At 46.6% G+C, this 21866-nt stretch overlaps 1 protein-coding gene across 1 annotated transcript; it reads left to right on the top strand.

Annotated features, from left to right (window-relative positions):
* The first annotated feature begins 1049 nt into the window (after positions 1-1049).
* On the top strand, positions 1050-18751 carry TDRD5 (tudor domain containing 5). Its single transcript, XM_074877271.1, has 11 exons — positions 1050-1281; positions 2270-2701; positions 3498-3625; positions 6446-6666; positions 7589-7795; positions 9379-9445; positions 10412-10612; positions 11840-11999; positions 14002-14153; positions 16592-16808; positions 17618-18751. Exons 1-11 carry the CDS (start codon positions 1050-1052, stop codon positions 17815-17817), a joined length of 2217 nt encoding a protein of 738 aa, XP_074733372.1. The 3' UTR covers positions 17818-18751.
* The last annotated feature ends 3115 nt before the right edge of the window (positions 18752-21866 follow it).

Below are 21866 nucleotides of genomic sequence, written 5' to 3'. Positions count from 1 at the left end.
TGTAGTTGGGAACTGTTAATGTTGGGTTGATGGTTGGACTGGATGATCTTCAAGGTCTTTTCCAACCTAGATGATTCCGTGATATCAAAAGAACTGCAAACCTTTAGGAAATAGCCATTGCAACCCAGTTTACCACAGTCTCTGGCTGTGGGAAAGTCACTCAGCACCTCCACTGTGGATTTTCCTCTCAGATGGGACTAAAAACTACAAGACTACTCTTAATAACGTTGGTGTTAGGGTTTAAACGTTGTCGCCTTAAAGGAATTGGTCCCTTTTTGTCTGTGACTCTTTTGCAAGGCGCTAACTTTTCCTGTGGGAAGGGAAACGCGCCTACCGTTTTTACTCGGAAGGCAGGGGCAGCGGCTCTGTGCAGGCCCCGGGGGTGGCGACAGGCTGCCGCCGCTGCCCGCCCGCCACCGGCCACCCACCGGTGCCCGGCCGCCGCCCGCCCTGAGAGGAAACATGGCCGCCAGCGCCCCGCCCGCCCGCCGCGCTGCGCCCCAGGGGCCCCGCTCCGGTGGCGGGGTGGTCCCGCGCCGTCCTCGCGCCGCGGCAGGGCGGGAAAGGGATCGCGCAGGCGCGGAGCGGCGCGCGCGGGAGCGAGGCGGTGCGATGGCGCGGTGCGTGTGGGGACCGCCGGAGGCGGCAGCGGCCCCCCTGGGGCCTCTTGGGGGGGCCCCCAGGCCCAGGTTTAGGGGCGCAGGGGTCTGTGGAGAGGCAGGTTTTGTAAAGGGCAGTGCCTGGGGCGGGGGTTTACGGGTGCACAAAACTCAGGGGTCGTGGGGGCCGTGATCCTATGGGGACAGGCAGCAAACGCAGGAGGAGCCATGATCTCAGCTGGGACAGCGGGTGCCAAAGGTGGCAGTTCCAGGGGTGCAGGCCAGGTAATACAGGGGACGGTAGGTAATGGCTGTTGGTGAACCTGGCTTGCTGCTTGCTACCCCCACCAGCCTTCAGCTGTTAAATGGTAAAAAGTCTTTTGTCAGTATTTGGGCAGCTGTGGCAGCAGATTGTTTTCTGCTTGTTTCTGTTTCCCCTTTAGTGCAGACATGTTGAAGCAGGCACAGCTTATGGAGGTGCTGAAGAAGGAGGTGAGATCGCTGCTAATAGCTGCCGGAGATGGCTTAACCCCAGCAGAACTGGAGCAGGAGTACACGGCCATGATTGGCAAACCTCTCCCTCTGTGTGACCTGGGCTTCCAATCCATCTTGGAACTGGTGGCAGATATGCCTGAAGTTGTCAGAATCTGTCCTCACGAGAAAGACACTTTTATCCTTAAAGGTGAGGTTTTGTTTCCTTATGGGTGAAGTTGTTTGGAACCACATACTGGTATGAAGTGGTGCTCCAAAATGGGGACGTGCAGGATGAATTCCCAGGGCTGCAGGTCACGTACCTTCATTTTCTCATAAAGCTTTGTTTAATTTCTTGTCTTTGATGTTTCTTCCTGTATTTTGATCTGCCTTTTAATGCTTTTCCACTCTTTGCTCCTGAAGAATCACACAGGGTTCTAGTTATTTTTGTACATTCTGCACTTAGCTTAGAAACTGCGGTAACATTTCTTATATGTACACTAGAACTGGTAAGCATCACTTTTCCTGTAAATGCAGACTATAGCAGGAGCCAAAACCAGGGATGGGGCCTCTGGGGACAAGCTGTGAATGTTTCCCTACCTGACCCCATGGGAAGTTTAGTATATATCAAAGAACCTTTTCCATTTTCCTTTTCTTTGGGGAACAGGCATAGAAGCAAATGGTGGGTGCAAAGATTGGGAAGGGTGAAATGATATTTTTATTTAGAGTGCTACAGTAAGACAAGAAAAAGTAATTTAAAAGCGTGGAAAAGACCTGGGCTGCTCTCCAGGGAGACCTTGCCTGGGTAGGTGGGTGCTCTACAGTGGGGGTTTACTGTGATTTTGGCTGAGGGGAACGACGAGCCATTTCCTGTTTTCACAACAAAACGCAACAGCTGGTGATCCTGTATCCAAGAATTTGACCTACCTTCCTACCTGGATCTGGATTTATCGGGATGAGGGTGCAGATTGGACATTGGCTGTTGAAATGGTTCAGTCCAGTGTGCAAAGGGAGAGGAAAAGTGGTTGGCCTGCTAGAAATCAGCCACGATTTAGTGTGATTGCTTTTGAAGGAGACACCTGCTTCTGAAAAGGGTGAGGGGAAGAGGAAGGAAAGGAAAGAAGAGGAGTTTTGCCCGTGTAGAGCTTTTAATGGTGCGCTGTTTTGGTAGTCTAATAGTTGATTTCCTTCTGTTGTAGCCATTGCAGATGAGAACACTAAAGCGATTGCCAGACTGGTTACCAAACAGAGGAGAGGTCCTAGGGCACGGAAGAGTGCTGTTACAAAGGCAGATGCTGCTTCTCCCTCAAAGAATCCACAGAACTTGCCTCAGAGGAACAGGGCTCCCATCCTGCCAGCAGTGGTGAAGGCTGAGCTGCAGGATCTACTGAGTTCCTCACCGCTTCTGCTCTCGGACTTTGATAAGGCCTTCTTCAGACGCTTTGGCCGGGCGTTCCAGTATACGCAATATGGATTTTCCTCCATGTTTGAAGTCCTTGGAAACATGTCTGATATCATTGTGGTTGAGCAGACAAGAGCAGGTTCCTTGCTAATCCTGAAGAAGCACATGGCAAGTGAGATAGAGAAGGGAGAGGTGCCCCAAGGTGAGGTGATACGTTATCTAGCTGAAAGCACGTAGCTCTCGCAAGCGCTGTGGCCAAGCAACTGTGTTTCACATGGATGTTGCTGCACTTCCAGTTGCTGGAGTAGTCCTGGTTCCCCTGGGTTTTAGCACAGAAGGACTGTGGGGTGCTGCAGAAGCAGCTGTCACAAGGGAGTTGTCTTGGTAGCAGAGGGCTTAACCAGAAGTTTTCAGCAGGTTGCCATCGTTTTTTGGTGTGAGGTGAAAGAAGGGATGTCTAGCCCATTCAGAGTACGGACTTTCTGAATGTGTGTGTAGGACTGGAATTTCTAGTCATTCTAGGCAATAGAGAAAACCAGAAGGATTTCCTGAACGTCTGCTCTGCAGGCTGCTAAAGCCTTTCTGATGCGCTTTTTGAGACTGAATGTTTAGCACTAGGCTGAACGTTACACTACAGTGTTCCACAAAAGAAAACAGAAGAGACTGCAGATGTCCTCAGCATTCCCATAACAGCTATGAGAGAAGGCAGAAAATCATATACAGTTTCTGCCAAATTCCTGACTTTTCTGGGGAAAATTCATTTTAGCATCGTTCTAGCAATTGATTTAACCCTTAGCATGCTTGTAAGAGCAAGTGATTTTTTGTTTTGTTTTAATTTATTAATACAGTGAAGGATGCCTTTTGAGTGAATCCTCATGACTGTGGTGGCTGTGAATGCTACGAGAGATGAGGAAAACACTACCAGTGCTTTCAGACTGTCATTTTCAGATGTCTTCTCTTCCTGTTTAATATGTAACACTGCATCAGTCCAACAAAGAATAACAGTCAAATTATCATCTTAGCAGCACCACCTGTGGTTGAGATACCTCCTCTGGAACCCAGCTGTGAGACAGAGAGCTTCCACCCGACAGCGGAAGAGAAGTCAGAGCCAGTGGAAACACAAGCAGTAAATTTGGGTGATGATCTCAAACAAGTAAGTGGCTGGACAAGCGATCTGTAGCTTTTTCATGTCTTAATCCAGTGGGTGATACTCTTTTTACTGCTTTTGTTTCTGTTGAGTTTGCATTGTTGAAGCACTGCTGCTTCCAAAAATTTTTGTACCTGTTTTAGATGAGTCTGGAGGTGACCAGACTCATCGTGACCTGGCACATAGCTTTATGTGCCATCCAAGCTAGATCTTTTTCTTGTCTCTTTCTGGTCTTGAGATCTATGTTGCAGATCATCTGAGGTCAGTTAAGCATGATCTTGCTCCCAGTAATAGTGGGGATTTTGGTGTACTTACTTGTCATTGGACTTTAATAACTTCGGTCTGAGACTAGCTGTGTGGAATTGCCCCTGCCGTAGTAGGCAGGGCTTAAGCATCAAGCAGTTATGTGACAGAGCTGGGGAATGGTCCTTGGAGACCTTGATTCCTGCAGTATCAACTCTGCTATTTGGTTGGACTTTGAAAGTGTTGATTATTCTGTTGTTGTTTGGCAGTGTATTTTTAGAAAGGGATGGAGAACAGTACAGAAGCTCTGAACTGCCAAAGCTGATTGGAAGAATTTGGTTGTGTCCCCTCTGTTTTTTAATTTTGAGCATCTTTAGGCCTTCTTTTTCTAAGGAAGAGCCTCCTCCTGAGAGTTATTTCCTCTGCCAAGCTTGTCTTGTAGCTGTACGGTTGGAGCACATAGGTAGGGAAGGGGTCCCAGGAGTTCTTCCTGACTTTGGTGTTTTGTTACTGATGAACTTGGAAGCCTGGGACTACGAGTTGGACTTTGTGCGGCACTTCATAAAACATACACTTCAGAGATTTTTGGCAGGCTGTTTTGATTCTTTAAAGATATTGTAGTTTGGTGTGATGAACTTCATGGTGAATTCACCTAGGTCGAACAAAGTCTGCTTGTGGGAAGGGTAAAAAAGGGGGGATGTGGTCCAGGTACCCCCAGATTTTTGTTCTTCTGTGTCTCAAAGGGAACCTGTTTAAAGATCCTAGCAGGATAGCTCTTGGAAGATGTTTGTACAACTAACATTTGTCATGAAACACGGAGTTTGTCGTTTTGTTTCAAAAATGCCCTAAAGAGGAGGAAGCAGGTTGGAACGTGTTCATTTGGGTATGCAATGAACATTTCTTCATTGGGATGCTGCAAGACAGAGGGGAAAGATGTGACCTGATCCCCGCCCTGCTGCAAGGTGTCCAAGTATCTGGTCGCAAGAGGCTGGTAGTGGAAGTGTTGTAAGGGGCGGATGAGGGACAAGGGCTGAGTCAGTCTGCTCAGCCCTGAGAAGGGAAAAGTATATAGAGCTGCTGCTCTCACCAGCTTTTTCTTGCTGCCCTGAGCAGAAGAAAAGGTGTCATCCACACCACTCTTGGCAGCTGCCAGGCGGGCTTAGGACAAGGAGTTAGCCAGGCTTGCAAGCCATACCTCTTGTAAGCCTAGTTTTACAGTTTGTCTGTTGGTTTATCTTTTTAGAGTTTTGTTGCACTTTTGTGAACGTGTTTCGAAGTACACACCACCTACGTCTTTCAAAGAAATGTCTGTTGTCACTACCCATGTGTGAGCTAGATTTTAAAGGTTCTGTGTGCCCTTAACAGTCTGATGTAAAGAGCATTCTCAGAGAAAAACTGTCCTTTAGAAATGCCACTATTCATGGGCACTTCTTGGAGGAAATCCATGAAATGTAAAGATTTTTTTAGAGGTGATGCTGTGGCTCAGGCAAGAATTCCCTCAGTTGCCCTTTAACTCAAAAATGTTAACTCACTGTTTAACTTAATGTTTTAGTCAAAATTTTTAACTCCTAAAAATTCAATGGCATTAGCCCTTGCTCAGTCTGCCAAAGGAGAGACTCTTACCTGCTTCTTTAAAAAACAGTTAAAAGAGCCAGTATTGCAAAAAACCATTGTTTGCGGTTGAATTTAGCCATATAAGCAATGGGGTGTGTGCTGGAAGACGAATTTCCCATACATTGCCTGATGTATAATGCAGTGGTAACTTGTAGCATATTCACAGTGTGTAAAATGGAAATAATTTTGACTTCTGATCACTGGAGGAGTGCTGTTTGTTGGCACAAAAAAAAGCTCCTGAGGCAGTGAAAGTAGCTGATGTCTGATTAAGGTTCCCATCCACACTAGTTCAAGAGAAATAATGTTTTCAGCAGTTAAAGAAGAACACAAAATTGTAAGCTGTGCTAACAGCTCACTCATGGACAAATTTGTCTTGAGTGAGAAAAGAACCAAATTTGTAGGGTTTGTTTGTTTTTATCCTTGGGAAATAGCTCTAGTGTGAAAGTGAGATGCATTTGTGCCTTCTGTCACTTTTGAATCATTTTCAGATAGAGTTTTGCTGGTTCAGTCGCATACTCTTTCATGGTCATAGAACACAGAAATAGCATCTTTTGGGTAAAATCCAACAAACATGGGTTGTGTTTGGTGTGGGGTTTTTTGGTGTGAGTTTTTGTTTTGTTTGCTTTTTGAGCAATAGCCATTCAATACTTTTGGCTAAATATGTGACGTGACTTCAATTCCTCTCCTTTATTCCTTGCAGGAATATGGGCAAGGTATTTTTGTTGCACCCCTTCTTACACTGGAGGGAAGAAAGAAGGAAGGGAGAGAAGAAGTGTGAAAATGAATGCTTCTGTCACAGGGAGAATTTTAATCCAAGTTTGCACAACTTGTTGGGATTCTCTGATATTCAGTAATTCGCAAGTCCCCAGGAAACAAAAACTGTTTTTTTACCTTAATGGAAAGGCCAGTTAAGTGTGTTCAGTGCATGACGAGACATCTGAATGCCATCTTCCTCTTATCACTTTGTAGCCTCAAGATTTGGAGCAGTCCCTTCTATACAAGTTGATAATGACTCCAGAAATCCCCCCAGATGCTGTTCAGGACAGAAGCCTTTGCAGTTTACCACCACTGGAGAGAAGGTGCATGGTGGGCGTCTTTGTGGAATTCATCATCTCTCCTAGCCAGTTCTACATCCACATCTGCAGCAGAGAAACATCTGATAAACTGCAGGATATGATGATTGAGATGAGGTGAGAACATGCTGTGCAGATTTAGTACTACTACCCGTTGTGTGTGTGTGTTTGCGCTGAGGGAGCAGGACTCCCAGCTGTTAGTTATGGTCACTGCTGGCTTGGTCACTTGATGCGGAGATGCTGGTGCCGTACTGAAACACATACTCATAATGCTTACCCATTCCTTTTAACTAGCAAGCAATAAGTGTGGTTTAATAGCAATTCACAGTGGTTTGGCTGTGTCTGAGACAGTCCTCAACTTTTAAAAAGCTTGGTAAAGTTATGGAAAGGAACTTTAGGGTTCCTTTGCACCTCTCTGTTGTCTGTGCTACTGTTGCTAATGTGCTCGGTTAAGGCTTTAACTTCCATCTCGAACACGTACCAAAAGCAACAGGTCATAGGCCTTTGTCATATCTATATTTGAAAGCAAAGCCCCATCAGTGGCTTTGTGTCCATTGCATTATACATTTGGGATTCTGTTCCACCATGACAGTGCTACAATTGCTGTTAAGTGCGTGCCAAAGTAAATGCTTGATATCCATGGGGCATGTGTAAGTGTGATTACAGACTCTGCAGACAGATACTGTGAGCCAGTACTCCAGAAACCGGAGCATAAAAAGTACTAACATGTCAAGGTATTGTTAAAAATTAATGACGAGAATGAATGTATTTAGCCTCTGATTAATCCCCATTCATTAACTTTTTTTGTTGGACCCCAAGAATATCATTCAAATGTTAAAAAGTTTGCATTTGCATGTTTTATTGTCATTTCAGTTTAAGTGTAGCAGAAGGGAGATGTAAAGCATCTATTAAAACAACTCCTGAAAATTCATGTCATGGGGACTTGGAGAAATCAGGATTCTTCTGAAGCCCTGTATATGTCTCTTTGTTCATCTCCTCCATCCTACCAAACACAGTTTTTTGTTATGATCTTTTGCAGGCACTGTTACTCAAATAAACTTGTTTCTGATCGTTATATCATGCCTGAGTCTTCAGTACAGCCTGGACAGCTTTGCTGTGTGATGGTGTCCAAATGGTGGTACCGCATTATCATCCACCGTGTGATCAATGACCAAGAAGTAGAGGTGTTCTACCCAGATTACGGAAACCTCGAAATTGTCCGGAAGTCTTGGCTGAGATTCCTCAAGTAAGTAAATTACACATGGGTGACAGAATCACAGAACGGTTGAGGTTGGAAGAGACCTCTGGAGGTCATCCTGTCAAAACTCCCTGATCAGACAGGGCCATCTAGAGCAGGCTGACCAGGACCATGTCCAGAGGGCTTTTGAATGTCTCCAGGGTGTAGAATCCATGACCCGTCTGGGCAACCTGTTCCAGTGCTTGGTCACCCTCATGATAAAAACGCTGCTTTGCAGCCAGTTGGCCCCCAGCATGTACCGGTGGTGTGCCTCCCCAAGTGCAGGACTTGGTTGAACTTCATGAGGTTCCTGTCTGCCCATTCCTCTGTCCTGTCGAGGTCCCTCCGAATGGCAGCATGACCCTCTGGTGTATCAGCCACCGCTCGCAGTTTCGTATCGTCAGCAGACTTGCTGAAGGGAGACTCTCCCCCATCATCCCAATCGTTAATGAAGCTGTTGAACAGTATTGGACCCAGTATTGACCCCTGAGGTACACCGCTAGTTCCTCACCTCCAACTAGACTTTGTACCACTGACTACCACTCCCTGGGCCTGGCCCTTCAGCCAGTTCTCAGTCTGCTTCAGTGTCTGCTCATCCAGCCCGTACTTCATTAGCTTCTCTACAAGGATCTTGCAGGACACAGTGTCCAAAGCCTGACAGAAGTCAAGGTAAACAATCCCCCCTGCTTTCCCCTAACCTACCAGGCCAGTCATTTCATTGTAGAAGGTTGTCAGGTTGGTCAAGCATGACTTGGTGAATCCATGCTGACTACTCCCAGTTACCTTTTTGTCCTTCATTTGCCTGGAAATGGTTCCCTGGATTAGTTGTTCCATCACCTTCTCAGGGATCAAGATGAAGCTGACTGGTCCATCTTTCTTCGGAAGGACATCTCAGCGTGCAGATGCCCTGGAAAGGATCTGGGGGTTTATTCCATTAACGGTGCCTTGCAGGTGCTTCCTTGCTTACATGCTAATGCTTGAGGTGATGTTTAAGACCTGTTTGCTGATCGCTCTGGGCCCTTTGCGCATCAACCCTGTCCTTCACTCCCTCACAGTGACTTTGGGCTAAATCTTTCCCTGTTTCTGCCTTCGTTCCTCAGACTTTCCTCTTGCCACTTTCTGTCACTTTGGGGCAAGCTCCCTAATCCTCCTCCTGCACAGACATCGCTCCAAGTGGGATGCATTTGCAGTGTCAGAGGTACTTGTTCTCTTCTGCAATTCAAGTACCTTTTCCATATTTATTTGCTTCTTCCCTCTTGTTGGCCTCTTTGTGCCTGGCTATTGGCATTCTTGGTTCACAAGTCATTGCTCTCTGTCCATAACTTTGTAATCATGAGGGGTTTTGATGGGAAGATGCTTGCACAAGGGAAGGCATAAGGGACCAGTTGTTATTGCCATTTCTGCTGTTCCCATTCTCTGGATATGGAGTGTTTTGGAAAGCTGCTGTTGGGTTTTATTCATAAGTGCAAAATCCAGTAAGTGCCTCTAGTCCTAAACTGATTTTAAAACCCAGAAGAGGAGGAAGTTCCGCTCTTCTGTCTGGTTTTGCTCTGGTTTTGCTGTAATGGTGATGGCTTTGTCTTGTGTTGTAGGTGGTGCTACTTGAAGCTCCCTGCTCAGGCCATCCCATGTGCCTTGGCCTGGGTAAAACCCGTGGAGGTATGTGTTCACATGCACTTTTGTTTATTGACATATGTATGAGAGCTATCAAATAGAGGTTGGCTTTTTCTCCTGATAAGGGCAAACATTTGGATTAATTCAGGTCCCATTGATGTTTACAGCAGAACTGCTGCTCTTTCATTCAGCAGAGTATGACTGTGTAAGTCTATCTGTCTCTGCAAGTGATCACCCTTCCGCTGTCTGGCTTCCTTTTGATCAGGGTATTCTTGCTTATATTGTTGCAGAAACAGGTAGCTACTGCTAAGCAAATGAGCAAACTTGTTTCTTCCCCTGCCAGTAGTTCTCCAGGATCCTTCTGAAGCCTTAGTAGCTCCATCCCTCTGTTTTAAAAATTTCTTCGATGACAGAGCTTTAAGTGAGTTGCTTTGATGCAGTCAGCATAGCCAAAGAATTATAGAAGACATAAAAAAGTTCCTCTGTGCTGGGAAACCTCTTGGTCAAGAAGCCTGAGAAATACAATCTCTGAAGGAAAGCTTGTCAGCAGAGTTGCTTCTTCTGTATTTTAAAGACATTTATTTTTAAAAAGTTATTTCCTCTGTTTTTTGAGGGTTAAAGAATCACAGTTTTCATTGCGGTGAGGCTTAGCAGCTTCTTAAAAACTTTTGATAATTATAGCATTTATGATCACGTGATTCCAGGAATAAAAAAACAACAAACCCCAAACAACTGTATTTTAGGCAATTGTGATAAAATCACTGGTGAATGCCATCGAACCATGTTTGGAAATAGATATTTAGGGTGAAAGGGCATTCCCAGTGTAACTAGCATTGCTGGCTTTGGGTAGTTTTAGTTCAGTGCTGGGAAGCTTGTCCACCTGACTTTCCTGTGTTTGTCCCTAGCCTGACCTAGCTTAATTGCCTTTTTGACAAGTGCCCCCAAGGGAAAGTCTCAGGCGGTGGATGTGGGTTTATTTATTGTACCTTTACATTCTTGTTTCTTTTTCAGGGTACGTGGTCCAATGCAGCAACTCTCCTCTTCAGGAAGCTGTGTGGCTCTAAGCTACTTGTGGGCATTGTGGATGAATATGTGAACGGCATTTTGCATCTCTTCCTGTGCGACACATCCACTGAGGAGGATGTCTACTTCCACTGTGTCTTGAGGGATGGGGGATGCGCTGACGTCTGTGCAGAGAACACTCCTTCCCAGGTCAGGAGGGAGGCACGTGCTGCTGAAAGGAAGGGCAGGGAAAGGATCGGTTGAGTGCCTGTAATGGGAAGATCTCTAGCTTGAAGCAAGTAGTTTTGTGAAGAGCAAAACTGGTGCTCCCTGCTATCCTCTAACTTACCAAAAGCTTGCTTTTTGGTTAAGGTGGAATCTGATGGTGCAACGGAGACATTCTGGTTTTGTAGAACTTAATATTTTCATCCTGTCTTCTAACAGTGGATTGGAAGGGTTTTGTCTTACCCATTTTTTTTGAAGTTGATTAGCTTGTTAGAATTGCGGAATCATCTGAAGCTGGTGCACATCTTGTATAAATAATTCGGAAAAGTAAAATAGCTACAGATGTTCTCAGCCTAAGGGCAAACTGAGATGGAATTGAGAGGTTGTTAAGAGATGTGTTAGTTACTTGACTATGTGTTGTTAATTCCAGCAAGTTTTCCTAGTCATAATTTAGGAGGCCCCTGATTCATCCAAACAGTGAGAGCAAGCTGATCAGATTTCTAGTGTCTCACTTAAAGTAGTGTTACATAGTGGCAGGGGCAGTTGGGTGAGGAACAGGATAGTTAAATAGTTTTGGCCTTCTCTGCTCTAGACATTGGAGATTGGTTATGCCATTAACAAACTGAATTATGAAAATGTCTGTGGTTTAAAAAGTCTTATACTTTGCTGGTGAAATGTACAGTATTGGACAGCATAACTGTGGTGGATTGCATGTTGTGCCTTGGACAGATGTTCAGGTTGTAAGGCAGTGCAGAGAGCATTGATGATTTAGGCCCATCTGTGTCATTATCTAAATGTCTCAGCTCAGTTTCAGTAAGAACCCTTACTGAAATGAAAACCCTTTAAAAGGTACTGCCACAATTTTATATCTCAGCAGAAATTCAGGCTTTCCAGCCCAGAGTGCTTGTATCTGTTGTTTTATTCAGTAGATGCAAAATGCTTGTTTGGACAGGATGAGGTCCTATGATTGTATTTTTGCATGTGTGTGTCCAGTTTTGGGGGGAGGAGAGCGTTGCTCAGTAGTTTTGTTGCCGGAGGGAGGGGAGTTGATTTTTTTGTAGTAAGACAATTTCTGCAAGGAATTGGAACTAACTGGTGGTAGCGTGCTTCTTCATAAAACCAATTAGAAATTTGCTGAATCCTATTTATTCTTTGTGGTAGTTACAACATGGGTTTTTTTACTATATTGGTGGTTTTTTTGTTTGTTCCTAGGGGTTTGAGGAACTGAATCCTTCGGCCTTGTATGTTCAGCCCAGTGGAAAGCAGGAGAATGTTGAACTGGTGGAGCCAGGCCTTTGCTTACAGCAGGAATCTCTAGGTGGAGATAGTGAAACAGCAACCTCAAAGCAGGATGGGGATGAACTGTGTGATCAGGTGGGATTTTTGACTGGGGCGTAGCTATTGTTCAATGAAATTGGCCCCAGCGGTCAGTAGACTTGCGTTGGTTTAGTCTCATGCAGTTTTTTGTGGAGTTGTTTTTTTGCTATTGTAAAAAGCAAGCAGAACCATAATATAAAAGCAATTACATGTGGACCATAAATACATCTCTAGCTGCTTGTCCTCTGATCCCTTTGCAGACTTCAGGGAGTCTGTGTGCTCAGTGATTTCTCTAACCTCCCATATGCACCATAATTCTTCAGTTAGAGACAGAATGGACTCTGAGAACTCAGACCAGTACCAGATTCTTGAGATCAGTCTGACTTAGTACTTTCATGTGTTTTCCTGTTGCATCTCTGGGGTTTGGCAAAGATGTGCAATAACTTGGGGTACCAGTTAAATGTGGGAGAAGACCAGAACTAGTGGTATATTATTTGCTTTAAGGGTCTTGCTCATTCTAAACTTATCTGAAAGGAAGCAATTTTCAATCCTGGTTTGTTGCAGGAGGTAAGTTGTATTCAACTCCAGTTTATTAAAAAGATAACTCTAAAGGTGAACGATAGCCAGATGTGGATACTGCTTTACACCTTTGGTTTGAGAGCATGTTCAACAGAGGAGCCCTTTGCTATTTAACAGATGGAGAAACTGATGAACAGAGGGGTTAAGCAGGAAGTAAAACCCAGGTCTAGAGTGCAATCTAATGTAGTACCGTTAGAAACACCAGGAACACTTGTCTGCAAGTGACCGTCTCTGCTTTTCTGTGTTATCTAAATTGTAGTATTTTCATGACACATTTTACTACAGGGGCCAAAGCACGTTTTAAGTAAATGTCAGCTGCTGAACACCTCAACAGCGGGCCTGCTCTGCGGCTGTTTCTCTGACATCTCTGAAATAAGAGTAAAAGCTAGTGTAATGTTTGTAACTTGTAAAGCAGTCATTTTACCTAGGTTTTGTTTTAGCCAACTGTGTTTCTATGCTAGAGAAGCTCTATGTAAGCTGTATATCTTGGCTCTTAATGGCCTTGCACGTCAATATATCATCTGAACTGAAGGACACAAACCAGCATCTTTATGTATTTGGAAGAAATCAATGTGAGACAGACTGCAAATCTCTGTGTATTGTGATTATTTTTTTTTTAAATGGAAAAATCAGGAGAGTACCCTAACTGGTTAACTGAAGCAAGATACATTTATGTAAATGTCAGACATAGCTGGTGATTTGGAGACTAGAGGAATGTAAATGCATCCAGGTTTTGTCATGTCTCATTTCAAGGGTCTTATAAGAATCCTTTTTCAGAAACTGCAGTCCTCTAGATCTCTCTTGTGTAAGACTAAACATTTCCTTCTCTGCTGTTCTGGTTAGCTGCCCGAAGTGTTTCCTTCTCTTCCTTGGTGCATCACTAGCACAATCGTCAATGACAGTTACAAAATGGCTCAAAATGTTTAGAACTGGAATGAAATGTGTCTAACAGGACATTTCTTACTGCTTAGCTGGCATTTTCTGGTAACTCCTCTTAAGCAGTGGGGAACTCCCTTCTCATTGTCCAATCTTAGAGTTGTCAGGATTAACAACTTTTTTTCCCCCCTGTCCTCCTTAAGTGCAGAATGGCTGGACACTGTAGTATCAGCCCTGCTATGTTAGGACATTTCTCCATGGTAAGACTTCTCAGAAGGCAGCAAGCAATAACCAGAAAACATTACTTGGATAAAACTGTACTTTCCAAGTGGTAAGTTTTACTGTGGAGGAGAGAAGTTAAAATGACAGTTTCTTGTTCACATTATTTCCTGTCCTTCCACGTTCCTTCTGTCCTTTGCAAGTAGCCCAAACTTCTGCAGATAGAAATGTTAAAACTTCAGGACAGAACAGAAAAGCTGCTTTATGTTTCTCTTGGTTAATCTCTGAGTGGAATCATCTGATTGCTCTGTAATTTGCCTCAGTGCACCCTGCTTTCCTCTGCCCACACTAGCTGTACCTTTTCTTGCTTTGTCCATCTCCTTAACAATGGCAGCTGTCTGCTAAGAAGGAGACATGGGATGATGTGCAGCCACTTTTGGATGAAGTGAGTGTCCCAAGAGCAACAGACCAAGACCCTGAACTTGTGCAGGAGGATACAAGTGAAACTCCTACAGAGATTATGGCAGTGGTTAAGGTAGGGGCGTTTTTCTCAGCTATTGCTGTTGAGAGATTGTTCTTGTATTGAGATTATTTGAATAACCCTTTGATCGCTTTGACCTATATTTTTTTTTTAAAAGTGACTGGCTGTTAGCATGGGCTCAGAGCTGTATGTTTTCCTCATTGCTGTTGTTTCTAGTGTTGTTGATGATCTGCTAGTGCTCCCCTGGCACGTCAAGGTATTGTGGAAACAAGAGATGAAACCTGGCCCTTCTTCACTACTCTTCTTTCCCCTCCATTCACAGTCCTCAGGGTTACTGGGAGTTATTGTGGGGCTACTCTGGATCACTTGGGCCTCTTCCTGAGTTAGGAGGATGAGTTTGGGAGGGCTGCCTTTTGGGCTGTGCTTTGAGGCATTGAGTGGTGCTGGTGTCACCACCTTGCTTCCTTAAATAACAGGTGGTGATGAGTCTGACAGGGCACGCGGCGTGGCCTTCTGCAAACGCTCCGCTCTGGGTTCAGCGGGGAGCCAATATCACTCAGGGTTTGTTGAGCCACAGAAAGCCTTGATGAGCTGGAAATGGGTGCGTGCATACAAGGTTTTGGATAACAACAGCTCCTTCTACATCTGGAGGTTGATAGTGGCTGAGACAAAATGCCTTCTAGAAGGATGAGGAGGAAGGTTGATTCTCAGATAGTCTAGAGCAGAGCTGAAAGAATGGGTGTCTCTGGGGGATGTTACCTGAAAGAGATGGAGAGAAAACAAACTGGGAAAAGGGACCTTGAGAGAGTGAGACCAAGAGGAAAGCTTCTGGTAGCAAGCGTGGGGATAAAGTATGATGAGATGAGACAAGATGGAGGCAGGTGGGTAGGTAGCAATAGGGTCCTCGTGAGCAGACTTAAATTCTCCCCTGCAGGTATTAAACTGTGAGTTTTGAAGCCCAGGAATTTCCTGACTGGATCAGATCAGTCCTGGGCATGTTTTCTGTCCCTGGCTGTGATCTCTGTTAACGATTTTAGAAGAACTGACAAGAATTTCTGTTGAACGAAAGTGTGGGATGAAAAAATAATCTTGTCTATAGACATTAGGGGGGAAAAATTCACCAGTCAGCTAGTTAGGAGGACAGACGGGAGGATTTCCTTTCTCTGATTCCTGCTGATCTCTTGGCCTCAGGGTTTTGTGGCACTTGCAGCATCACCAAGTAGTATTCTCTCCTTTTTAGTTTTCACTGCTCGTTTTCCTTTTCAGTGGTGGTGTTGTTAATTGTGTGAATCGGGAGGAAGAGTAGATACTACCTTACTTCCTGCCCCTCACAGCACTCTCTAGGGTATCGTGTCTTGTTTGCCTCTTCTCTGAACAGCCTGCTTTTTAAGATTATTTCCATCCCAGCTTTTTCCAATGCTAACAGACATTTTTAGTGTCTGCCCTTGCACCCTGTCTGTTTCTGCTTTGACCTGGCATGGCAGTGACACTGCCTGTCCCCCAGCAAGGATAGTGTGGGTGCCAAGAGGAGATCAAGAACAAGGTTAAAAGATTATTATTTTCTTGTCCTAACACTCTGTTTTTTACTGCATGTTAGGCAGAGGTTCTCAGTGGGCTGGTGGTATCAAGCTGCATAGTTGGTTAATTGGACTCCAGTGATGCCTGTCACTCAAACTACTCTGTCTTGGCATCCTGTTGGCACTGAATTTCTCCTGCCCAGCCATGTAGCTCTCCTTGCTGCTTCAGAAGCACCTCATGATCCCCTTGTGGGGGCCAATTTAAATTGCTTCAATCTGCTTCTATAAAAACAATAGTTCTGTTCTGGGCTAATCCTCTGAACACGCTCTCATCAAACGGTGAGGCACCTCTGGATGGTGATTCGCCCCTTCTGAAGATGGATGCCTTTCTTCTGCTGCCTTGACAACAGAAGAAGACTAGAGAGCAAGCACCTAATTTTTGAATAATGAACAGCTGTGCTTGGGCAAGGTGAATTGCTGCTTGTCGTTTCACTATTTTTCTCTTCTGTACGGAGTTAACAAATAAAAACATTGGCTCTAGTCCCTGTCTGTGGCAGAGACATGGGTAGTCATCCCCAAAACTTAAATTTAATTTGTATTCTTAAGCAAAAATGCAGAGGAACTTCTTTTGACTCGGTTCCTGCTCCCTTGCAGAAACTCCCACTGTTGTTGTCATCATTTATTCTGTGTGGGACTGCTGAGAGATGACCCAGCTGTTAACTCTTTGCTATGACATGGTGATTTGTATCTTGTAATAATCTGTCACTCTTTTCAGCTTGCTGTGCAGGAAAAGCTGCCCTTTGGCCAAGGTTGTGAGTAACTAGTTTTTTCTTTTGGTTTGTTTTTTTTTAATCATCCAGTTGCTGACATTCCAGTTCTTTGTGGACTTTGAGAGATAATAAAGATCAGGGCAGCTAATGAACTGAGTGTGCACTAATCACACCCTGTCCTGAGTTTTTTTATATACATTTTCAGACACCTCATTCTCTTGGAGAGTCCTCAATGCCTGCTGTCTTATCCAAGTCAGTGGAAGACACTTACACCTCCTTTATCTACTCCAAGCAACCAGCAGAAATGAGCCAAGATGACCCTGATCAGATAGAAAGATTTTCCAACAAGGCCCAACTTCATGAAGCTGTACATCCCTCTCTTCTACTAATGGCAGTACCATTTATGCTGGACAACCCTAACAGTACGAATAGATTTGTCAATAAAAGTTAAATCAGTGGAAAGCTGAGCAGTCTGCTGCTGTGTTACGAGTCTTGCAGTCACTATTGGACTGCTGCTGCTTCTTTGCTAGAGCAGATGAAAATGGTGGTGTTTCTGTGGGATGGAGATGTGACAGTAACAGATGGCTGGATGCAATGCATCGGTTTGACCTTTGTGCAGCAAAATGAATTTTCTAAGTGCTTAATGGGAACAAATGAATCGAGGGTTATTTCTCTCTCTGATATTTGTTGTCTTTTCTAGACTTTCTGCTGCTTTCATGCAGAAGTCTTGTTTCTCCGCTCCATACGTTAGGCAGGGTTCATTTCATAGTGAGAGTCTCTCAATCTCCCAGCTGTAAGGGACAAAAGCATTTTTTAAACCTTATAAGGTCCCTCTGTGGGTGTTCGTCTTCCAAATGATGAAAGAATTTACAACACCCATGTGAGAGTTGCCCAATTTACGAGGTAGATTAAGTGATTTGCTGAAAGCAGTGCCTGTTTGTGCCTTGGAGCAGCGCTGTCTGCCCTCTGGAGTGGAGGCCCAGTTCTCCAGACAGGAGCTACTCAATTCACATCTGATTTCCCACCTCTGAGGAAACAGGGGTCAGCACTGGGAGGAGAGGGAGAGAGGCCCTTGGATTGTACTGTGTCAGGCTCATCAAATAGGTGTGCAGTCCAGTCCTCTTGCTGTGACCTGGTAAGGTCCAGGAAAAAGGGATTTTAATCTAAACTGGAGCTCTTAAAGTTGCCGGTGTAGATACCATCTTTCTTTTCTGTGTCCCTCCTTATGCAGATGAAGAGAAAATGAAGAACAAAGACCTTCCTGGGAGTCTGGCGGCTGGCCTGTGTGGTGCCAGCGGGCTGTCTGACCAAAGGCCGTCTCAGAAACTCTACGTCCCTCCTACCACGCTGTCTTCAGTGTTGGCAGCTGCACGCTTAGCCACTTCCAGTGACTACTTCCAGTGGGTCCCCAGCCTGAGGAGGAAGGTGTGAGAAGAGGGGAGAAGCTGGAGCAGCTGCCGAGGAAGGCTGCCTAGAGCAGCAAAGGCCCTCTGCACGACCGTGCTGTCATTTCCTTTGAAAAACTTGGAATCTGACATCTTCTCAGATGTCCCCAGTACATGTGATAAATGTTTTTATTTTCAGGAATAGTTTGGTTGTGTTGTACTGGCATTGTCCTGATTTATTGCTCTTTAGTGTAATGGTTCAGGAGAACAGCTGTGTGTCACACTGTGATATATATATATATATATCTGTTAAGTTTAGGAGAGGGAAACTGGCTACCTATCCTTCCTCCTTCAGTGCACGAGCAGTTTTGATACTGTGTGCGGAGGTGTTTTTTGTTTTTAACACAGTGGATGCTCTACACACACTTTGCTGTTAGAAGCAGTGGTTGTATCCCAGCTGAGGCCTCGGTCCATGGAGGTGCTGGTAACTTGCAAAAAGAATCCTCCTTCCCCAAGAAGAGAACGCTCTGATTTGTTGGTGAATTAGGATGCCACACGCATGAAACGTCAGGAATCCCGTGTTACAGACAGCGAATGAGATCTGTAAAGAATCCAGTGAGAGAAAGCTCAAAGCGTGACGTTGGCTGTGTCTATGCAGCTCCTTGCCTGGGGCAAGAAATCCTCCTAGGCTTGAGTTTGTTAATGCAGAGAAAAGCTGTGAAAACAGAAGTGCTCTGGGTATGAATGCTGGCGTTCAACTGCTTTGCTGGTGAATGCCAGCATTCTGGCATTCCAACTGTTCCTTGGGTCTTCAGGGGCTTCAAAGGCCGCTCTGTGCCCCCCTGCAAACATACCCGAGGTATGCTTCACTGCAAAACACCAAGAAAAGCGTGAGGTAAGGCTTAACATTAATACTGGAATGGATAAAAGCCCAGCCTAAGAAGCTTATTGATTGTACTACATGATCTTTAAAGCTCTCTTCCAACCGAAACCATTCTATGACTCTTTTTGTTTAATTTCAGCATTTAGGGGTGGTTATGGATGTCAAAGGGCCAAAAAATGCGGAGAGAGAAAGAAAAGGTGGGTCTTCTTAGGAAACGACCATGTGGAAGGCTAATGAAGGAGCTGGAAGCAGAGAGGTGAGGAGCTGTGGCTGGAGCAGGGGCTGTGCGGCCCTGCGGGAGGTTCAGAGGTTGCCTGAATTCTCTGGTCTCGTGTTTGGGCCGGGGCCTCGTGCCGCAGGTGTTTGTTGTCTGGCGCAGAGAGTGACTGAGACGGAGCTGAGGTTGCTCGAAGCTGTCTGGGCGACAGAGGGTTTGTCCCCAATGCCACCCTCTCTGCTGCAGAAGTCCCCTTTTGGTTTCAGGGAGGTGAGAAGTGAGGCTGGGGCGCGGTGTCCAGAGGAGACCCCCACGTCCTCCCCTGCCTGTCCTTGGCTGCAGCGGGGGCCGGTGGGCTGGAGGATCTGGCACCCTGTTTCCGTCACTGCTGGGTGGTGGCTGAGGCCAGCTCTGGTGCCTCGGCTCCCTTCAGCCTAAAACCCCTCTCTTGGGTGGGCAGTCTGGGAGGGCGAGGCAGGTGAGGAGCAAAGGAAGACTCTGCTGGGTTGGGTGGGCAGCATCCCCCTGCCCGGCTGGGGCTGCCTCTGTCCCCGCTCCCTGCCTGGGGCACAGCGGGTCCCGCAGCTGCCTGGAGGTGTCACTGGGGGCTTTTGGGGGTGGATCCCACCGCTGCTCAGCATGGGCTGTCCTGGGAAATTGGGGATGGGGAGATGCTGGCGGGGTCTGGAAGGCGCGGTGTGTGGACGCTGGGAGCACACATGTGTGCAGAAAGGGAGCAGGCAAATTCGTGGCAGGGAGCAAGCAGGGGTTGAGCAGCATCAAGGCGTCCCCTGTGACTTGGGAGCTCCCTAATCTGCCAGTTTTTGGAGGGAGGGAGCACATTCTGGGCTGTGACCACTGCGCATCGCCCTTTTTGCACGGACTCCCTGGGTACCTGTTGGAGGCAGTGTACCAGGCTTTGCTGTGATCCAACGTACATTTTCTGATGCTTAACTGGTCAGGGTATTTTTTTTCCGATGAGTTGTTGCCATTCACCTGTTGTCTGCGAGTACTTGATCAGTTCTCCACCCCTTTTCAATCAAGAGAAAAGGTGCGTGAAGAGCTGAGCCTTAATCCTGAGCCTGGACCCCCCTGCCCCCAGCACCTGAGGGACAGAAAACCCACCCAGAGCCACTCGCCTGCTCCAGGGTGACCTGGGCTGACCTTCCCAGCCCTGCAGTGGTACCTCCCTTCCCAGAGCAGCTCAGGTCGTGTTTCTCCAGTTGTGTTTCTCATGCCCGGCGGGTCCCTGCTTGTACATTTGTTGCTTAAGGCAGTGGAAAAATAGAAAGACGCCTCTGGGACTGGAAAGTGATTCTGTATTCGTGTCCCTGCTCCAGGGCACGGCTGTGCCAGGCATCGGGGTGAACCCAAGCAAACTGTGACGTTTGGAGGGACCCGATCCCACGGGGGTGTCCTATGAAAAGGAGAGTGATGTTCCTCTGCCCTGCACCAACCCTGCCTTTGCAGGTGTCAGATCCCTCTAGGAGGGGCTGGGGGTCCCCCATCCTCCTTGAGGAGCATCTCCATGGGGCACTGGGGGCCCTTTCACTGTGTGGGTGCCCCTTGTCTTGGGGTGACTCTGCAAAGGGGTCCCGCTCCTCCAAAGGAGAACAGCTTGGGGTGCAGCTGCCTTTGCCCCCAGTTTCCACCTTCCCCATAGCTATGGGGCGGCCGTGCTGCCAGCAGAGTTTATCGACTGGGAGTCCCCAGGGGAGAGGACCAAAATGTTTAGAGCAAATTAAAAATTGAAAGGGAGTGCAGCTCTGCAGCTCTTCCTAAAAGCTGGGGTTAAGCAAAACACCAGCGAGGTGTGCGCTCCGGGAACTCGCTAATGGACTCAGGCCATGTCTGGGGTCAGCCCTGCCAGGTGTGGGGAGCAGGGGCGGGCAGCTTTCCTCCCCCCTGGGGTGCTGGCATTTTGGTGATGGGGTCCCCTCAGCTGGGGCCATGTGTGTGAGAGCAGAGCTGAACCAGGACTAGCTCGAAAAGGGCCCCAGTTCCCCCTGGCAGCCCCTGGGTGTGGGTGTGCTTGGGAAGGGTGAGGAGTGATGCTCTGGGCAGGGATTTTGTTTTGGGGGGTGGGGGTTAGAGAAGAGTTTCTCCTGGTGTCTCTGAGCAGCTGCCTGGCCGTGGCAGTAATCGGGTGCTGTAAGTTTTAAACGGGCTGTCAGGAAGCATTTGGCTGGCGGGGAGGAAGCTGGAAAATGACAGCTCACTTCGGATGAACAAAGTGCTGCGGAGGCGGCCAAACACCCCCCTCCTGGCACGCAGCCGGGCTTGGCAGGAGCAGAGGTTGGGGTACCCGAGCTGCAGGCTGGGGACATGAGGGGTCCTGGGCTGGCCCCTGTGGTGGCCTCTGGGGCTGGTGCTGTATCAGCGTGGCTGAAATTTTCCAGATCGATGCATTGGCCCGTCCCCTCCCCACTCCTCTGCACTTTTGGGTTGACCCATGCTTTGCAAAGTGGGGTTCAATTCAGCAAGTCATTTCAGCTTAAAAACCAAAATTGAGTGGTAGTGACCCCAAAAACCTTTGTCTTTTTATTTTTAGATGTTTTTTCAGATGGAAATTGAATCTTTTCCTGGTCTGGGGAGTATAAAAGTGCACTCAACCCTGCATCAGATAGTTTCACTTGACCCATGGGTAATTGCTTTTCTTTCCTCTGACCTGGAAGGATTTCTTTTTCTTTCCATTTGGCAAGAAAAAAGAAAAAGCCAATTCTTGGTACAGGTCACTGCAAAACAAGGTCTGGAGCTGCAGCTAGGTTTTCAGCCTCAGCACTGTGCCAAAACCCATCAGCTCTTCCTGCTGCTCTTGAGCACATGCACCAGTCCCTGGAGTGACTCCCTTTTTCTTGCAGTAAAAAGTCCCACTTTCCCCTGCATTTTGCTGGGAGCAAACGTCTGCTGGCAGGAGAGCAGCCTCTGGCCGCTGGGCTTCAGGTGAGCAGAGACGGGGACAGTGCTTGTGGCTTGCTAGCTTCTTGGAGGGTGA

The sequence above is a fragment of the Strix uralensis genome, chromosome 8 (genome assembly GCF_047716275.1).
Source record: "Strix uralensis isolate ZFMK-TIS-50842 chromosome 8, bStrUra1, whole genome shotgun sequence".
NCBI classification, from domain to species: Eukaryota; Metazoa; Chordata; class Aves; order Strigiformes; family Strigidae; genus Strix; species Strix uralensis.
The sequence above is the reverse complement of the archived record's forward strand: the minus strand, read 5'-3'. Positions and strand labels throughout refer to the sequence as shown.